General features: G+C 45.5%; 1 protein-coding gene across 1 annotated transcript in view; it reads left to right on the forward strand.

The window, feature by feature from the left end:
* LOC124805532 (O-acyltransferase like protein-like) overlaps window positions 1–20,578 on the forward strand; it is a 370,573-nt gene that overhangs the window by 247,711 nt on the left and 102,284 nt on the right. Inside the window, exon 6 of the mRNA XM_047266101.1 lies at window positions 14,377–14,567. Within this exon, the coding sequence (XP_047122057.1) occupies window positions 14,377–14,567 (191 nt within the window). The remainder of the gene's footprint in view (window positions 1–14,376; window positions 14,568–20,578) is intronic.

Below are 20,578 nucleotides of genomic sequence, written 5' to 3' on the forward strand. Positions count from 1 at the left end.
TTGCTCTTGTCGCAGGCAATTCTGTTAACGATATTTTAAGTTCATCAGCACCGCGAATTTCTGTGACTGAGTAGTGACAACTTCCTCTCTCGTTCTTTCCCGTCGGAATGCTAATCTCCAGCTTGCTGAATTGCGCACAAGCTCTTAAAATCTTTTCTCTTGTTACCATTGAGGCACATATAATCTGATCACTGTTGCTTCTAAGTTATTGTCAAGTCGTTATTTCGTAAGAGACAGTAACATTTAAGGGAATTTTTGTTATATCATGAAATTTACTTCATGCAAAGGCACTGTAATAAATCCAGTGGTATAAATTCAATATTTTACATCAAGCCTCTCAAGCTCATTTTCAGATGAATCAGCCAATAGTTTAAGAACTATATGTGCGGAAGAATATAAGACTGGGTTTAACGTCCCTGTCGACATCGAGGTCATTAGAAACGGAACACGGAGCTCGGGTTGTGGCTCGGGTTGCGTCAAGAATGGGGAAGGAATTCGGCTGTGCCAATTCAAAGGAACCATCCCGGCAGTAGCCTGCAGCGATTTAGGGAATTCAGGGAAAACATAAATCTGGAGGACCGGACAGTGGTTTGAACCGTCGAGGTCCCGAATTCGAGTCCAATGTGCTAATCAATGCGCCACCAAAAATATGTGAAGTACGACTAAAACTTATGTTCGTCTCTATTTGCAGGCGTTTCCATTGCATTATGTTAAATAAGTTATTTTGTTTGGTTCCAGGGCCAAATTCCTCCTACTTAAATTAAGCACAGCGCGGCCATTGCATTTAGGGGATGTGACGCCATTATCAGTGAATGTCACAGAAGGAAAGTAGGTGGTAGACGTATTACCGCACCATTTCTAGCAGTTTTCAAACCAGAAGCCTAAATTAGGGACACTAGTGGATTGTCATATATATACGAGGGTCGGAACTTTAATAGTGGCAACAATTTATTTACAGCTCGTACAGAATAGATACGTGTTTCAAAGTTTTACTAGCCCGCATCTCGTGGTCGTGCGGTAGCGTTCTCGCTTCCCACGCCCGGGTTCCCGGGTTCGATTCCCGGCGGGGTCAGGGATTTTCTCTGCCTCGTGATGGCTGGGTGTTGTGTGCTGTCCTTAGGTTAGTTAGGTTTAATTAGTTCTAAGTTCTAGGCGACTAATGACCTCAGCAGTTGAGTCGCATAGTGCTCAGAGCCATTTGAAAGTTTTACTACCTTCAGAGTAGTCACCAGCATTGTGTATAACCCGCTTCCAGCGATATGGAAGTCGTAGGATACTCTTAGGAGTGCCAGATGTGTTGACAGTTCGAGCGATGTGGTCTATTGCCCGACGAGTTTGCAGGAGCTCTAAAGCGAATACCGTGAAGTGTTTCCTTCAGTTTAGAAATCGAGTTGAAATCACGAGGGCTTAAGCCAGGGGAGTTTAGTAGGTGATATAGCACTTAGCAGCCCCATCAGCCAAAAAAATCAGTAACAGCTTGCACTGTACATACTTGAGCATTGTCCTGCAATATGTTAGTCAGGTCCTTCAGAAAGTGTCATCACTTCTGTCTCTAAACTGGTCGTAGGTTGTGTTCCAAAAATGAACTGCATAGAAACACTGGTGGCCTGCCACGAACTCATCTCCTGTGACAACCTCTTCATCTCGGAGAAACACCTGCAACCTACGTCCTTAATTATTAACTACATGAATTCCAATCTCTGTCTTCAGCTGCAGTTTTGACCCTGTAGAGCTCCCTCTAGTATCATGGACGTTATTCCGTGATGTCTTAACAGACGTCAGATGTCCTACATCCTGTCCCTCCTTCTTGTTAGTGTTTTCAATATATTCTTTTACTCCGTGATTCTGCGGAGAACCTCCTCATTCTTTACCTTATCAGTCCACCAAATTGTTAACATTCTCGAATGCTTCAGTTCCCTTTCCGGTTTTCCCACAGCATACGTTTCACCACCATACTATGCATACTATAAATTCTTAGTAATTTCTTCCGTAAATTAGGACCTATGTTTGATACTAGAAAACTTCTCTTGGCCAATGCCTTTTTTGCCAGTGATAACCTGGGTTTATTGTGCTGCTTGGTATCTGAATTCCTTAACTTCACCTACTTAGTGATCATCAGTCTGATGTTAAGTTTCTCGCTGTTCTCATTTCTACTACTTCTCAGTACTTACGCCTTTCTTCGATTTACCCTCGATCAGTATTCTGTATTCACTAGACTGTGCATTCCACAAAGCAGATTCTGTTATTCTTCTTCACTTTTGGTGAGGATAGCAATTTCATTGATATTCTTTCACTGTAAATTTTGTTCCGCTCCATACTACCAGACTTTAAAACTCAGTTGACGCCTCATACTCTCATTAAATTATAGCAGCATTATATAGTCATTAACTGATGTAACAGGCAGTCTTAGATTCATCTCTGCAAAGCATAAAATGTAGATTTGGTGACAAATGGTTACTCACTCAAAATTCAAATGGCTCTGAGCACTATGGGACTTAACTTCTGAGGTCATCAGTCCGCTAGAACTTATAACTACTTAAAACTAAGTAACCTAAGGACATCACACACATCCATGCCCGAGGCAGAATTCGAACCTGCGACCGTAGCGGTTGCGCGGTTCCGGACTGTAGCGCCTAGAACCGCTCGGCCACCCCGGCCGGCGTTACTTATTCTTTGAGAAGATATCTCTACTCTGTCATAGAAATAGAAAAAATAGAAAGTGGTATTGTCCACTTCAGGATAATGAAACTGCAAAGAAGGAATAATAATTCAGAACAATACAATCTCAATATATACAGGGTGTTCGATTATTATAGGTACTAAAAAATTGTTTTGTAATTTAATTATTAATGTAATAGGCAATCGAATATTAATCTCTTGAAAACATAAAATAGAGTTTTAGTGACAAAGAGATACTTAACTTACGGGGAAATAATACATCTCTGTCATACGAATCAGACAAGTTTCGTGTACTTCAATGAATTATATTTCGAAACCATACTATCGAAACAGATATGTAATAAACATTCTTCATTCAGAGCAGGATTTATCTCATGGACATCTACTTAATGCCACTGTAAAAATCGTGGGATGCATCTTACGTCCACGCTGAACATCTAATGTGTAAGATACTGTCTTCTATTTTTACATCAAACATATGTGAATGAGAAGAATTCTGTTCTGGACAACAAATTGCCTGGTACGCAAACAACCCCAAATGGCACTACCGAACCACGAGTAGCCTCTGTGTCGCGTGTAATACAGCAAGGTCGACGAGGATGAAATCAATCTCATGAAATGATATAAGCACATTACGTTAAGAAATGTTGAACATTTCATATAATGAGTATGTTGTTACATCGACTCCATTTCCACAACGGTGCTATTCATAAATGGGCTGTGGGAGTGTCTCCGTTAGCGCTGTTTGAATATCATATGCAGGAACATCAGTGACAGTGAAAGTTTGAGTCAAGCTTTCAGAAATGCCCAGGTATCCTAATACGAAAATTCGATCATACTCAGTGTTTTTGACTACTGTATGTACGAACGAAAAGGGCGACTAGGGAAAAATACAATCAGATAATCTTAATAAGCGTATGTCGCGGAACCAATGGTTCCCCCTACATCAAGGTCGCACAGATGCACTCCCTCCAATATGTAACACTGTTAATGTCTAAAGCAATCTAAACTCCTGGAAATGGAAAAAAGAACACATTGACACCGGTGTGTCAGACCCACCATACTTGCTCCGGACACTGCGAGAGGGCTGTACAAGCAATGATCACACGCACGGCACAGCGGACACACCAGGAACCGCGGTGTTGGCCGTCGAATGTCGAGAGGGCTGTACAAGCAATGATCACACGCACGGCACAGCGGACACACCAGGAACCGCGGTGTTGGCCGTCGAATGGCGCTAGCTGCGCAGCATTTGTGCACCGCCGCCGTCAGTGTCAGCCAGTTTGCCGTGGCATACGGAGCTCCATCGCAGTCTTTAACACTGCTAGCATGCCGCGACAGCGTGGACGTGAACAGTATGTGCAGTTGACGGACTTTGAGCGAGGGCGTATAGTGGGCATGCGGGAGGCCGGGTGGACGTACCGCCGAATTGCTCAACACGTGGGGCGTGAGGTCTCCACAGTACATCGATGTTGTCGCCAGTGGTCGGCGGAAGGTGCACGTGCCCGTCGACCTGGGACCGGACCGCAGCGACGCACGGATGCACGCCAAGACCGTAGGATCCTACGCAGTGCCGTAGGGGACCGCACCGCCACTTCCCAGCAAATTAGGGACACTGTTGCTCCTGGGGTATCGGCGAGCACCATTCGCAACCGTCTCCATGAAGCTGGGCTACGGTCCCGCACACCGTTAGGCCGTCTTCCGCTCACGCCCCAACATCGTGCAGCTCGCCTCCAGTGGTGTCGCGACAGGCGTGAATGGAGGGACGAATGGAGACGTGTCGTCTTCAGCGATGAGAGTCGCTTCTGCCTTGGTGCCAATGATGGTCGTATGCGTGTTTGGCGCCGTGCAGGTGAGTGCCACAATCAGGACTGCATACGACCGAGGCACACAGGGCCAACACCCGGCATCATGGTGTGGGGAGCGATCTCCTACACTGGCCTTACACCACTGGTGATCGTCGAGGGGACACTGAATAGTGCACGGTACATCCAAACCGTCATCGTACCCATCGTTCTACCATTCCTAGACCGGCAAGGGAACTTGCTGTTCCAACAGGACAATGCACGTCCACATGTATCCTGTGCCACCCAACGTGCTCTAGAAGGTGTAAGTCAAGTACCCTGGCCAGCAAGATCTCCGGATCTGTCCCCCATTGAGCATGTTTGGGACTGGATGAAGCGTCGTCTCACGCGGTCTGCACGTCCAGCACGAACGCTGGTCCAACTGAGGCGCCAGGTGGAAATGGCATGGCAAGCCGTTCCACAGGACTACATCCAGCATCTCTACGATCGTCTCCATGGGAGAATAGCAGCCTGCATTGCTGCGAAAGGTGGATATACACTGTACTAGTGCCGACATTGTGCATGCTCTGTTGCCTGTGTCTATGTGCCTGTGGTTCTATCAGTGTGATCATGTGATGTATCTGACCCCAGGAATGTGTCAATAAAGTTTCCCCTTCCTGGGACAATGAATTCACGGTGTTCTTATTTCAATTTCCAGGAGTGTATTTACGGAATTTCAGTCACCAACTTTCTCTTCCGAATGCGAAAATATTTTGTTGAGCCCAACCTACATAGGTAGGAATGATCAACAAAATAAAATAAGAGAAATAAGAGCTCGAACAGAAAGGTTTAGGCTTTCGTTTTTCCCGCGCGCTGTTCGGGAGTGGAATGTTAGAGAGATAGCATGATTGTGGTTCGATGAACCCTCTGCCAAGCACTTAAATGTGAATTGCAGAGTAGTCATATAGACGTAGATGTAGATCCACCTCTTTTGGGACCTAGTATTTTCCTCAGTATTTTTCTCTCTTCTTTCTGTAGTTGTTCTGCCGCATTTCTTCCTAGTGTCATCGTCTCAGCAGCATATAATACTGCATTCCTCACAGTTGCCTTGTGGTGGCTTATCTTTGCCTCTGTAAATATATTCTTTTTATTGTATATCTCTCTCGTCATGCAGAAGGCTAACATCATCTTCTTTATCCTCTCTGTTATTCCTTCCTTGCTGCTGTTCCTTCCTGTTATAAATTCTCCCAGTATTTAAATTGGTCCACCATTTCTACAGTGCCTTCCGGTGTTTCCCAGTCTGAAGTGGTATTTAATGTCTTTGTCTTGTTATAGGCTATCCTCAGTCCTACCGTTCTGGCTACCTTACTTAAGTTTTCGAGTTGTGTCTTTGCATCTTCTTCCGTCTCACTATTGCTATGTCGTCTGCAAAGGCTAGGCAGTCCACTTGAACCCTGTTGTCCTCTTTCTCCCCCAAATGGGTCTTTGGTATTCCCATTTCCTCGTTTATTGCTCTCCACTGCCTGATCACTTCGTCCAGTGCTATGTTGAACAACAATTGTGACAATCCATCTCCCTGTTTAACACCAGTCTCGATCTCAAATTCTTCTGACAGTGCTCCTCTGAATCTCACCCTTGCTTTTGTGTCTGTCAGAATTTCTTTTATGAGTTCTTGTGTAGTTCCATCAAGTCCTCTGTTCTTCATGATCCTAACAACAGTCTGTCTGTTGATGGAGTCGTGCCTTTCTGAAGTCCACGAAGGTTATTATTGTCCTTTTGTTTTTTAATGCCCTATGTTCTACCAGTTGCTTCAGGATAAATATCTGTTCTATACAACCTCTTTCCTTCCTGAATCCCGCTTGGTAGTCGCCAACTGTAATTTCTACCTATTCTTCTACTCTCTTGAGCAATAGTTTTGACAGCGCCTTGTATCCGACCTCTAGAAGCGATATTCCTCTGTAGTTGTTTGCATCTTTCTTGTCCTCCTTCATATGTATTGGTACTACAATTGCATTCTTCCATCCTTCTGGCAACTTCTTTGTTCTCCAGATCTGGTGAATTATGTTGGTCATGTTGCTTATTGCTTTGTTGCCTCAGCATTTTATCATCTCGGCTACTATACCATCTTCTCCAGTTGCCTTATTATTCTTTAGATCGCTTATGGCATGTGCGACTTCCTCCCTGGTTGGAGAGCGTGGCTCTCTCTCTCTTCTGGGCAGTCCCCAGTTCCAGCTCTTCTTCAGGTAGTTCACAGTGCAGCAGGTCGTGAAAGTGCTCTGCAAAAATCCGACAGTTCTCCTTCGCAGTAACAGCCAGCTCCCCTTTCTTATCTCTTATAAACAGTTCTCTACACTTGTATCCAATCAGACTCTTTTTGAATTTCCCGAAAAAGTGTCTGCTATTGTTTTTCCTGAAGTGGGTCTTAATCTCTTCCAGTTCCTGCTTCATCTTCTGTCCTCTGGTCCATCTTATATATAACAATTGTTTGAGTATAAAAACCTTTCACTTTAGAAATTCGTACGTCATGGTGTGAAAGGCTATCACCTTTTTTATTAACAGGATGTCCATCTAGTAATGAAGAACGAATAAAAATTTTGGTTATAGTTGTGCTAATGTTCCCCTGCACCCGATTGGAAAAAGTGCAGTCTGAATCAGATTAAATGAATTTAGCAGATCTTCCAACATCCTGTTTCTTGCACAGTCACATATAAAAGTAATATTGAAGTCACTTAATACAACTAATGTTGGATACCTCATAAAAAATAAACCAAGAACCCGTCTATCTTGAGCACAGAAGCCAGAGTTAGGGGACCTGTAAATAACCATAATTGAAAGTTTAGTTTCACTGAATTCAAAAATCCCTGCACAAAATTCAAATACCCGTTAAGTGCGGTGCCTTGATACATATAGGGGCTCAAATGGAATACTGTGTTTTACGTACATTGTCATTTCCCCAGTCTGCCACGAACTTATTGAAAAACAGCCATGTAATCTATGTCCAAGTAAAGGAAGCTTCTGAATTATCGCAGTATTTAAGTGGTGATCTGATATACCTGCAATGTCATAGTCAACATCTATAAGCAGTTTATCTCTTATACCTCTTACACTTTGATGAAATATGCTACTTTCTTTAGTTCTTAGATGGCTGACTTTCTCTGAAGGTGCTTCCTTTGTTAGAGAGACTTCCTGTAAGTAGAGATACCTGTCAGCTGACTTAGATCTAAAAACGGTGCAGCTCTAAGACCAACTACTACAGGGATTTTCCAATGAGTGATCCCACTAGTGCCTACCATACTGCCTACCATAGTGCCTACCCCACTTTCCATACCTACACTATGTGATCAAAAGTACCCGGACACCACACCGAAAATAATTTACAAGTTCGTGGCGCCCTCCATCGGTAATGCTGGAATTCAATGTAGTGTTGGCCCGCCCTTAGCCTTGGTGACAGCTTCCGCTCTCGCAGGCATACGTTCAAGCAGATGGTGGAAGGTTTCTTGAGGAATGCCAGCCCATTCTTCACGGAGTGCTGCACTGAGAAGAGGTATCGTTGTCGGTTGGTGATGCCTGCCACGAAGTCGGCGTTTCAAAACATTCCAGAGGTGCTCTATAGAATTCAGGTCAGGACTCTGTGCAGGCCAGTTCATTATAGGGATTTTATTGTCGTGTAACCACTCCGCTACAGGCCGTACATAGTGAACAGGTGTGTTGAAAGATGCAATCGCCATCCCCGAATTGCTCTTCAAAAGTGGGATGCAAGAAGGTGTTTAAAACATCAATTTAGACCTGTACTGTGATAGTTCCAAGCAAAAAAACAAGGGGTGCAGCCCCCTCCATGAAAAACACCACACCATAACACCACCGCCTCCGAATTTTACTGTGGGCTGGCAGATGACGTTCACCGGGCATTCGCCATACCTCCACCCTGCCATCGGATCGCCACATTGTATACCGTGATTCGTCATCCACACATCGCTTTTCAATTGTTCAATCGTCCAGTGTTTACGCTCCTTACACCAAGCGAGGCGTCGTTTGGCATTTACCGGCGTGAGGTGTGGCTTATGAGCAGCCGCTCGACTATGTGATCCAAGTTTTCTCACCTCCCGTTTAACTGTCACAGAACTTGCAGTGGATCCGATGCAGTTTGGAATTCATGCGTGATTGACTGGGTAGATGTCTACCTATTACACATTACCACCCTCTTCAAATGTCAGCGGTCTCTGTCAGTCAACAGACGAAGTTTGCCTGTACACTTTTGCACTGTACGTGTCCCTTCTCGTTTTCACTGCACTATCACATCGGAAACCGTGGACCTAAGGATGTTTAGGAGAGTGGAAATCTCACGTACAGACGTATGACACAAGTGTCACCCAGTCCCCTGACCATGTTCGAAGTCCGTGAGTTCCGCGGAGCTCCCCATTCTGCCCTGTCACTCTGTATAATGACCACTGAGGTCTCTAATATGGAGTACTTGGTAGTAGGTGGCAGCACAATGCACCTAATACGAAAACTGTTTGTTTTTGTGTGTGTCCGGATACTTTTGATCACATAGTGTATTGGGGTGCAGGCCATGCATAGTGAAACGCCATCTACTGATACACTCTACTGGCACCACTGCATTGTAAGCTATGGTCTCCGCCATCACTGTTTTCTCAAACCCCATGTTAACATGATAAACAGCAGCGTTACGTTGACGCCGATCAAAACGCTGGAACAATTGCACGAAGTGCACATTTGTGCCGCCAGTTTGAGTAGCTATCTTTTCCAGATCATCACCTACATCATACTCCCCGTTCCTATCAAGACTATTCCAAGATCCACGTACAACCACTACCTGATCCTCTTTCGTAAAATTCCTACATAACTCCCCTAAATTAACTATCACCTGAGCCAACCCTGCACTAGGCTTCACAATGCCTTTGATCTGGTACTCAGTCTCCAAAGTTCCTGTAACTGCTGGTGTGCATCTCTGCCACGTGAACTACCTAATAGCAGACCCTTCTTTTTGTATTTGAAACTGCAACTGCTTTATGGCCCTTAATTATTAAGGTCTGCGGCATGCTGACGTGGTCCTCTGTCCCCAACAGTTCCCGCAATTGCCAGTTTACATCACTGCTATGTGAACTACCTAATAGCAGAATCTTCTTTTTTTCTATTTGAAAGTGAAACTGTTTTATGGGCCTTAACTGCTGGGTCTGCTGCATGTTTCTTACACTTACTGCTAGAAGAGACTCCTCTTCGCTGTACTCTGATAACTGGACAAATCTATATACGATACTCAAATTACAACTATCTGAAAGTCTCCTCCTTCTAGCAGCCTTCTTACCAGCTGCCAATTCCCACTCCCCAGCACCCTTCTCTCTCCTCATACGAACCAGTTCCTCCTTTGCGTTTTGTAACTGCACCTGAAGGCACAGACCTTATACTCCTGCTCCTATATTAACTTCTTTCTGCTAAAAACTCTGCATTTCAGAGAGAGGATCTTGTTAGAATGCCCACTGGCTTCCCCACTGCATTCCCGCAGTGAAAATACTTTCAACAAATCTCACATCATAACCCACCACTCACAAGACTACAACAAAGCCTACGATTCTCACTCACGGTAAAATGTTAACAGTTACTGAAAAAACTAAACATCGACGTTACCAAAGATCGGTTACCACCGTACAACAATTTAAAGAACTAACAAAAGCGATCTCGAATTTCGCTCTCCAATAAGAAAGCAATTACTTCTATTAATATCACTAAACCATAATTAATACCAATACCACAAAAATGTCACCCAATTTCTTGACTAAAACCACAAATTCCAGCGTCCACTGAAATACTCAAAGAAACTAAACACAGTGAGCGAAAGCTTTTACGGAAATATTTCTCTAGAAACTGCAAGGAACACCGGATGAAAATTACCGTATTAAATTTAACAAATGACTATATCGCACAAACAACTTTATAAGACACCGTGAGGGAAAGTTAACGAAAGTTTATTCAACCGTTTTCTTCGCCAGAAACAGTAGGACACACTGTAGAAAACTACTAATTTTGAAATACCAGTATTCCTAGGATTTTAGGGGACAGAGAATCGGTTGTATGATGTTTTCTCTCGGTCCCTAATGTTTAATTATATGATCACTAAATCAGTCAAACGGTCGTGTCTGTCTGTCTTTGAATACGCTAATCTTCAAAACTACCAAACGAATTTTCATGCAGTTCTCACAGAACTTGAGCGTAATTTGGAGCATCGTATAGGCCTTACTTCATCAAAATTATGGCACAGGAAAAAGATATCGAGACGCAGTTTCATAAGATATCGAGATGTAAAGTTTCATTACAACTTTTGTGTCTCTCCGTCTGTTTGAACACAGTAAACTCCAAAGTTCTATACGAATTTCTAGGGGTTTTTGCAAGTGACGTGAGTATACTAACTTTGTGCACCGTATAACCTTTATTTCGTCAAAATGGAATCATGAAAAAAACATATCCGTACATAATTATTATACAACTGTATGTTTGTGTGTATATATTTATGTATCTTCCACATCTCCTGCGAAACCACTGGACCGATTTCAAACGAATTTAGTACACATATCACTTATTTTCCGGACAGAATCACTGAGGGGATAGAACTTTCTACCTGTCAAAAGGGTGGGGATGGGCGTGAGAAAGGAGTCCAGGCCACGACACGCGAAAACCTAGATTTTATTCATCCAGTATTTGAGAACGAGAACACTTTGTAACTTGCAAAAAAATTTTACGTATAATTTCAAACCCTTACGAAACTTTTTCGCTTACAACCCAGAAGAAAAAATGAAAGGAAAATTTTATTACTTACTACATTTTCGCTGAAGATGCAGTAAAACTGTCGCTTTAGGGATGACGTCATGGCATTTAAATTTTTTACATCTTTGCTACTATATTTGCAACAGATTTATCAGAAAATCATTTGGACGATTCCTTTACCAAGATGATGTTGAATGGGTTCATTCACAGGATATGCATACATGATTACCGTTAACACTTTATCATTTTATTCCTAGCTATGCAACTACATTTAAAAACCAGGATATATATTTATGTATATCCACTTTCCGAGAACCACTTAATCATCCTTTGGAAAATATCATTTATATATATATATATATATATTATATATATAACTGCCTGCCAATTTTTAAGTAGAAATCAGTCAGTAGAACAAAACGATCTGTCCATCTTCGCCACCTGTCAGACATAGAAATTTCCTCTCCAACGTTGTAGGTATGTACATCTGTGTTCCCAAACTGTATTGAGTAATTTATGGCGAATTTCATTAGCAAAATATGTGTTGTGACGGGAGAGTGAAAATGCCTAGTTCCTTGAAGAGGTACTTATTTGACTATTGTGGGTAAACACCACAAAGTATTCTTAGTACTCGCTTCTGTGCACTGGGAACTTTATTTCTAAGTGATGAGCTACCTCATAAAATTATTCTGTACGATATTATTGAGTGCAAATATGCAAAATATGTTCGGAGGTTGATATGTATCTTTCCAAAATTAGCAGTTATACGATGAGAAAACTAGCAGAACTTCATTGTTTGAGAAGTTCACTAATAATTCCTTTCAAAAAAAAAAAAATTGTTCAAATGGCTCTGAGCACTATGGAACTTAACATCTGAGGTCATCAGTCCCCTAGAACTTAGAACTACTTAAACCTAACTAACCTAAGGATACCACACACATCCATGCCCGAGGCAGGATGAGAACCTGCGACCGGAGCGGTCGCGCGGTTCCACGCTGAAGCGCCTAAAGCCGCTCGGCCACACCGGCCGGTTATTTCCTTCGAGTTCAAGTTTTCGTCAGTATGTACACCCAAATATGTCTTGCATTCCACCCTACTTACCGACTACTGCTCGTTTGCAACGGCTACTGTTGGTATGACTCTATTTTTACAGAACTGAATGTAGCGTTTTCGTTTCTTTTTTCTCCAAAATTTTGAGAGAATCTATTTTCCGAGAACAACTTAATAATTCTTTGGAAAATATCATTTACTAACTCTTCTGTTGCTTTCTGTATAATGCACTTTCTTTCTTTTCGCTCTCAACTTATCAGAGCTCCGTGTTCACCCACCTAATTAAAGTGATTTGCGGGATATTGTTCTGTGGAGTTTGAAGGCATCGAACTGTTTCACTTACTTAGTTCAACCCTGGCCTTACCTCCACTTGTTACAAATAATCGATCTTTAACTGTTTATCTCGTTTGTTAAATTTCTGTGATTCATTGCACTAACACCTTGATACTGATTATACCACGCTATAGATTAAAAGATAATGAATATATGATGGAAATATAACTATTTAGTTTTCGAATTTCTGGCGGAAGTACACACCAGGGCGTAACTTCGTGTCCTGTACTCATTAGGGTCCTTTGCCCTGTGGGACAGAGTTACCTGTTTGGAACTTGTAAGCCATACTACTGGCCATTAAAATTGCTACACCACGAAGATGACATGCTACAGACGCGAAATTTAACCGCCAGGAAGAAGATGCTGTGATATGCAAATGATTAGCTTTTCAGAGCATTCACACAAGGTTGGCGCCGGTGGCGACACCTACAACGTGCTGCCATGAGGAAAGTTTCCAACCGATTTCTCATACACAAACAGCAGTTGACCGGCGTTGCCTGGTGACACGTTGTTGTGATGCCTCGTGTAAGGAGGAGAAATGCGTACCATCTCGTTTCCGACTTTGATAAAGGTCGGATTGTAGGCTATCGCGATTGCGGTTTATCGTATCGCGACATTGCTGCTCACGTTGGTCAAGATCCAATGGCTGTTAGGAGAATATGGAATCGGTGGGTTCAGGAGGGTAATACGGAACGCCGTGCTGGATCCCAACGGCCTCGTATTTCTAGCAGTCGAGATGACAGGCATCTTATCCGCATGACTGTAACGGATCGTGCAGCCACGTCTCGATGCCTGAGTCAACAGATGGGGATGTTTGCAAGACAACAACTATCTGCACGAACAGTTCGACGACGTTTGCAGCAGGACGGACTATCAGCTCGGAGACCATGGCTGCGGTTACCCTTGACGATGCATCACAGACAGGAGCGCCTGTGATGGTGTACTCAACGACGAACATGGGTGCACGAATGGCAAAACGTCATTGTTTCGGATGAATTCAGGTTCTGTTTGTAGCATCATGATAGTCGAATCCGTGTTTGGCGACATCGCGGTGAACGCACACTGGAAGCGTGTTTTCGTCATCGCCATACTGGCGTATCATCCGGCGTGATGGTATGGGGTGCCATTGGTTACACGTCTCGGTCACCTCTTGTTCACAATGACGGTACTTTGAACAGTGGACGTTACATTTCAGATGTGTTACGACCCGTGGCTCTACCCTTCATTCGATCCCTGCGAAACCCTACATTTCAGCAGGATAATGCACGACCACATGTTGCAGGTCCTGTACGGGCCTTTCTGGATACAGAAAATGTTCGACTGCTACTCTGGCCAGCACATTCTCCATATCTCTCACCAATTGAAAGCGTCTGGTAAATGGTGGCCGAGCAACTGGCTCGTCACAGTACGCCAGTCACTACTCTTGATGAACTTTGGTATCATGTTGAAGCTGCATGGGCAGCTGTACCTGTACACGCCATCCAAGCTCTGTTTGACTCAATGCCCAGGCGTATCAAGGCCGTTATTAGCGCCAGAGGTGGTTGTTCTGGGTACTGATTTCTCAGGATCTGTGCACCAAAATTGCGTGAAAATGGAATCGCATGTCAGTTCCAGTATAATATATTTGTCGAATGAACACCCGTTTACCATCTGCATTTCTCCTTGGTGTAGCAATTTTAATGGCCAGTAGTGTATTACTCGTAATTAGTGGTCTAGCCCACGGCCGCTAGTAACAGCCGGTGCTGTGCAGCCGAGCCGTGGACGGCGTCGCTGTCGGTGTTGTCCAGCTGGCGGCAGCTGACGGAGCGCCCCTCGCCGCCCGCCGGCCACCTCTCCTGCCTGGACGGGCTGCGCGCGCTCACCTCGGCGCTCGTCGTCTTCGGGCACCGCGCCGACGCCTTCACATCAGGGCCGCTCGTCAACGCCGACGAAATCGAGACGGTGAGTACGGCCAGCTGCCGCGTTTGCCGTTTCACGCTCGTATCGGAACTGTCGACCCTACGGGAAACGGAAGGTTTTCAACTGAATCCATGCATATTTCAGAAGCAAATATATGGGTACGTATGTTCCACATCTCCTCCTACACCACTGGACCTATTTCAGCCAAACTTGGTAAACATGTCATTTACTGTCTGGAAAGAATCGCATGGGGGAAAGGGGGTAAGAGTCACCTAATTATCAAAGAGGTGGGGATGGTGGGCAACAGAAGTGTTACTCATCCAATATTTGAGAACGAGGGCACCTAGTGACCTGTAACAAACTTTTCACATAATTTCAAACCTTTACAAAACTTTTTATCGTTGACAACTCCAACAAAATGATGAAAGGAAAAAAGAGTTTACCGTAAACCACGTTTTCACCATTCGTGAAGTAAAACTGCCTAATCAGGCATGACGTTTGAACTTATTACTTCCTTATTACTTATTATATTCGCGACATGGCTCGCAGGCGGTACCCACATATGCTGCTGAATGTACGTACAAAATTATATCGTTTTACGACTCATAGTTCAGGAAAATTAACGTCACAAACATTGACCTGCGTGAAATCGAATCTGGAGAAGGTAATTCGCTAGAGATGGTGGTGAACTATGTGGGTAACATGTCAAATATATATTTAATATATGTGACATGTGCGTGGGCTGCCACACCCACTGCTAATAAGCTCCACCTAAACGTTTGGATCAATTTAAAAAAAATGGTTCAAATGGCTCTGAGCACTATGGGACTTAACTACTGTGGTCATCAGTCCCCTAGAACTTAGAACTACTTAAACCTAACTAACCTAAGGACATCACACACATCCATGCCCGAGGCAGGATTCGAACCTGCGACCGTAGCAGTCGCGTGGTTCCGGACTGCGCGCCTAGAACCGATAGACCACCGCGGCCGGCGATCAATTTCAACCAAACTTGGTACACATACTGCTTACTGTATGGAAAGAAATACTGTGGGGTGTGGCGATAACGTGGAGATTGAAGGACGCTGGAGGAGATTGATAGATAGAGAGGGGGAAGGAGTATGAGATGTACTGAGCGAGGGGGAGGGGAAAATGGACTGAAATGGGTGAGATCCACAGAGAGAAAAGAAGAGATGGACAAAGAATGAAGAGAGGAGGATGGAGGAGGAAGATATGGACATACACTCCTGGAAATGGAAAAAAGAACACATTGACACCGGTGTGTCAGACCCACCATACTTGCTCCGGACACTGCGAGAGGGCTGTACAAGCAATGATCACACGCACGGCACAGCGGACACACCAGGAACCGCGGTGTTGGCCGTCGAATGGCGCTAGCTGCGCAGCATTTGTGCACCGCTGCCGACAGTGTCAGCCAGTTTGCCATGGAATACGGAGCTCCATCGCAGTCTTTAACACTGCTAGCATGCCGCGACAGCGTGGACGTGAACCGTATGTGCAGTTGACGGACTTTGAGCGAGGGCGTATAGTGGGCATGCGGGAGGCCGGGTGGACGTACCGCCGAATTGCTCAACACGTGGGGCGTGAGGTCTCCACAGTACATCGATGTTGTCGCCAGTGGTCGGCGGAAGGTGCACGTGCCCGTCGACCTGGGACCGGACCGCAGCGACGCACGGATGCACGCCAAGACCGTAGGATCCTACGCAGTGCCATAAGGGACCGCACCGCCACTTCCCAGCAAATTAGGGACACTGTTGCTCCTGGGGTATCGGCGAGGACCATTCGCAACCGTCTCCATGAAGCTGGGCTACGGTCCCGCACACCGTTAGGCCGTCTTCCGCTCACGCCCCAACATCGTGCAGCCCGCCTCCAGTGGTGTCGCGACAGGCGTGAATGGAGGGACGAATGGAGACGTGTCGTCTTCAGCGATGAGAGTCGCTTCTGCCTTGGTGCCAATGATGGTCGTATGCGTGTTTGGCGCCGTGCAGGTGAGCGCCACAATCAGGACTGCATACGACCGAGGCACACAGGGCCAACACCCGGCATCATGGTGTGGGGAGCGATCTCCTACACTGGCCGTACACCACTGGTGATCGTCGAGGGGACACTGAATAGTGCACGGTACATCCAAACCGTCATCGAACCCATCGTACTACCATTTCTAGACCGGCAAGGGAACTTGCTGTTCCAACAGGACAATGCACGTCCGCATGTATCCCGTGCCACCCAACGTGCTCTAGAAGGTGTAAGTCAACTACCCTGGCCAGCAAGATCTCCGGATCTGTCCCCCATTGAGCATGTTTGGGACTGGATGAAGCGTCGTCTCACGCGGTCTGCACGTCCAGCACGAACGCTGGTCCAACTGAGGCGCCAGGTGGAAATGGCATGGCAAGCCGTTCCACAGGACTACATCCAGCATCTCTACGATCGTCTCCATGGGAGAATAGCAGCCTGCATTGCTGCGAAAGGTGGATATACACTGTACTAGTGCTGACATTGTGCATGCTCTGTTGCCTGTGTCTATGTGCCTGTGGTTCTGTCAGTGTGAACATGTGATGTATCTGACCCCAGGAATGTGTCAATAAAGTTTCCCCTTCCTGGGACAATGAATTCACGGTGTTCTTATTTCAATCTCCAGGAGTGTAGATGGGGAAGGGGGGGGGGGGGAGATGGACAGAGAGAATTAAAGGAGGAAATGGACAGATAATGGAAGAGGCAGACAGATAGGCAGGAGAGAAGAGGATGAAGAGGATACAAGCAGAGGGAGATGGAGGGAAATGGGGAGGAGGAGTTGAACCAAGACAAGGGGAAGAGGAAACGGAGAAAGGGAAGATTAGCAGGTGAATGAAGAGAGGAGTGGGAGGAGACGCATAGAGAAAAGGAGGAGAAGGAGATTGACAGAGTGCGTGAGGACGGAATAGAGGGAGAGGAAGAGATTGACTTAGAAGGGGGGAGGAGGAGGGGACGGGAACAGTTGGATTGAGAGAGGGAGAGGCAGAGGAACAGAGAAAGGAAAGAGGAAAAGAGGAAGTGATGGACACAGGGAAATGGGAGTAGCAAATGGATAGAAAGTGGGAGAGGAGGAGATGGAGAAAGAGGGGGAAGGATGAGACGGACAAATAGGAGAATGGAGTAAATACAAACCGGGGCAACGCTGGGTATTCAGCTAGCAGTAGAATAAAGTTGTTGTTCACATGGCCTTTGCTGACGTACTGACTGTTTGCTTTCGTCTGCATATCTTCGGCCGACGTTTGTTCAATGATGTTTCTGACGCTTCGCCAGCACCAATACCTGGCATTGTCAGAGTTCTCTATTGGTGGTGGACTGGAGTCGACCCCGCGTCTGGAAATGATGTGTATTTCCTGCGCCAATGCCTGAAGGCGTTTCCCTGGTAATTAGCAATCTGGTTCTCTTCTTTTTATCTGCAACAATCGTTTCATGCAGTACAGCAGTCCAGAGTTTATCTTGAGGCTTTATTCTTTCTTATTATGTTGCGTGTTCCCTAGTAAATGGCTTCGACATATTACCTATTAGTTTCTGTGTTTTTTTCTTTCTTTCTTTCTTTCTTTCTTTCTTTCTTCGTTCTCTGTCTCCTCGTGGTAGCACACACCGGAGAAGATCAGTCATTTGCTACGCTTAATCCGTTCATTATTCAGAAACGTGTTGATGCAGTTCGAGGCCCTGTACAACACTGTTCTCGTTTACGTAATTGCGCTTTGCTTTTGGAGACCAATTGTGATTATCAAGCCCTATAACTGCTTGCAGCTCCTCCACGGCTAGCCCGTTCGTGTTAATGCCCATCGAACTCTGAATTCTTCAAGTGGTCCTATTTACACTAGAGTGCTCCATGGTCTGACCGAGGGAAAAATCCAAGATTACCTCTCTGATCAGTTCATCACCGCAGTCCATCGAGTAATGAAATAGGTTTGATGCAACCTTAGCGCTTACACGCATTCTTTCTCGCACGTTTCATAAAGTAGTGCTTCCATCGAAAATCAAAGAGGGCTATGAAGTCATGATGGTCCAACTGTGCATTTCAAAACCGTTGCGTTGCTGCCATTGTCAACGTTACAACCACACTCGAATGTCCTGTCGAAACACGACCAAATGTGTTACTTGTCGTACGGATGTTCACGAGGGCGATTGCCCGCCTCCTTCTTCCGCTGTCTCAATTGCAATGACGACCATGCAGCCTCGTCCCTAGAATGTACCGTGTATTTCGATAAGAGGGCCGTCCAGGAAATCCGAGTGAAGGAAAACGTGCCTCCCCTGTCGCTGCGTTATATCACTTACAGTACGGACGTTGCCATACAGACTTGCGACTTCTAATTCAGCACTGCGGTTTTAAAATCGCTCAATAGCCTCCCTTTCTCCTCCTCCAGGTGTGCAACAAGCCATCGGCGGCAAAATTGCCTGCTACACAACCGGTAGACTTAAAAATACAGAAGGATTACTCCCGCGTTTTTACGTCCCTCCAATCAACAAACATCTGCATTTTCATGTGACAAACGCAAAAGTTCCAAGATATCAAACGGAGCAAACGATCTCCTTCCCCGACTCGGAGACCCTCTTCAGCTGGGTAGCTGCGTGATACCCTCACTACTCCAATCTCCATTTCGCCAGTGCGCACCGCCGACCGTTATTCTGCCCAGAAAACTGCGGGTGATCCAGTGAGAGTGTCGACCCCTCTGTAGATCTAATGGAACAGGATCTTCCAGTCTCTGCGCTTGTAGCAACGAGTCTTCGTGATGACAGCACATCATTTTTCCCTCCTCCCCTTTCCCCATCATGGCTTTCCTCCAGTAGAACGTTCGTGCCATTAGATCCAACAAGGAGGAATTATGGTTGCTCTTGGAATAGCACTTGTTTCCTGCCTCCAGGAAACAAAATTGCGTCCTCACGACTACTTTGATCTCTCGAATTTCTCTCCAGTCCACTCTGCCCATCCGGCCCCCCTCCCCAAAGACGGCATTCCATCTCATGGGGTTCAAAAAATGGCTCTGAGCACTATGGGACTCAACTGCTGAGGTCATTAGTCCCCTAGAACTTAGAACTAGTTAAACCTAACTAACCTAAGGACATCACAAACATCCATGCCTGAGGCAGGATTCGAACCTGCGACCGTAGCGGGCTTGCGGTTCCAGACTGCGGCGCCTTTAACCGCACGGCCACTTCGGCCGGCCATCTCATGGGGTAGTCATGATGCTCATCCGGAATGACGCTCATACTCAAACCATCTCACTGAACACACGGCTGCAAGCTTCTGGAGTCCGCATTTTCCTTCCTTGATTCACCTTTTCTCTTTGTAATGTCTACATCCGTCCGTCATTCAGTGTTACCGAGCAGACTTCCTCCAGCTTATTGGCCAAGTCCTTCGCCCCTTTTTGCTACTCGGTGACTTTGATGCAAACCACCCAATTTGCGGCTCTTGCAGAACCTATCCGACAATGCCCCCTGGTCTGACCTTCTCAGTCAACTGATGCTCATCTGCCTTAATATGCCATGTTCCTTTCTGATTGCACGCCCACCTATTCCCATTTGGACCTCATGTTCTGTACGGCCCAACTTGCCAGTCGTATCGAGTGGTCTGTTCTCTCTGATGCATACTCGAGCGATTATTCTCTGTGTGCTACCCGTGTGCTGTCTCCTACCCCACCTATGTGTAAACCTCATTGGCAGCTTTCTAAGGCCGACTAAAGGCTTTAATCCTCCCTGGCGACCTTCGACGAACAGCATTTCCCCAGTTATAATGACCAGGGAGAATACCTTACAAATGTTATTCTTACCGCCGCAGAACGTTCCATTCCTCGCATTCGATCTTTACCGCGCCGTGTCCCGGTGCCTTGGTGGACTGAGGCGTGCAGCGACGCAGTTCGTATGCAGAACTTGCTCCCCTCCTTTTTAACCGTCGTCCTACGACGTCGAACCATATTTCTTATAAATAGTTGGGTGCGCAGTGTCATCGCATTCTTCGCGATAGCAAAAAAAGCTAGGTGGCTTTCATTTACTAATACTGTTGACTGTTCCACTCC

This window comes from Schistocerca piceifrons, chromosome 7 (genome assembly GCF_021461385.2).
Source record: "Schistocerca piceifrons isolate TAMUIC-IGC-003096 chromosome 7, iqSchPice1.1, whole genome shotgun sequence".
Classification (NCBI taxonomy): Eukaryota; Metazoa; Arthropoda; class Insecta; order Orthoptera; family Acrididae; genus Schistocerca; species Schistocerca piceifrons.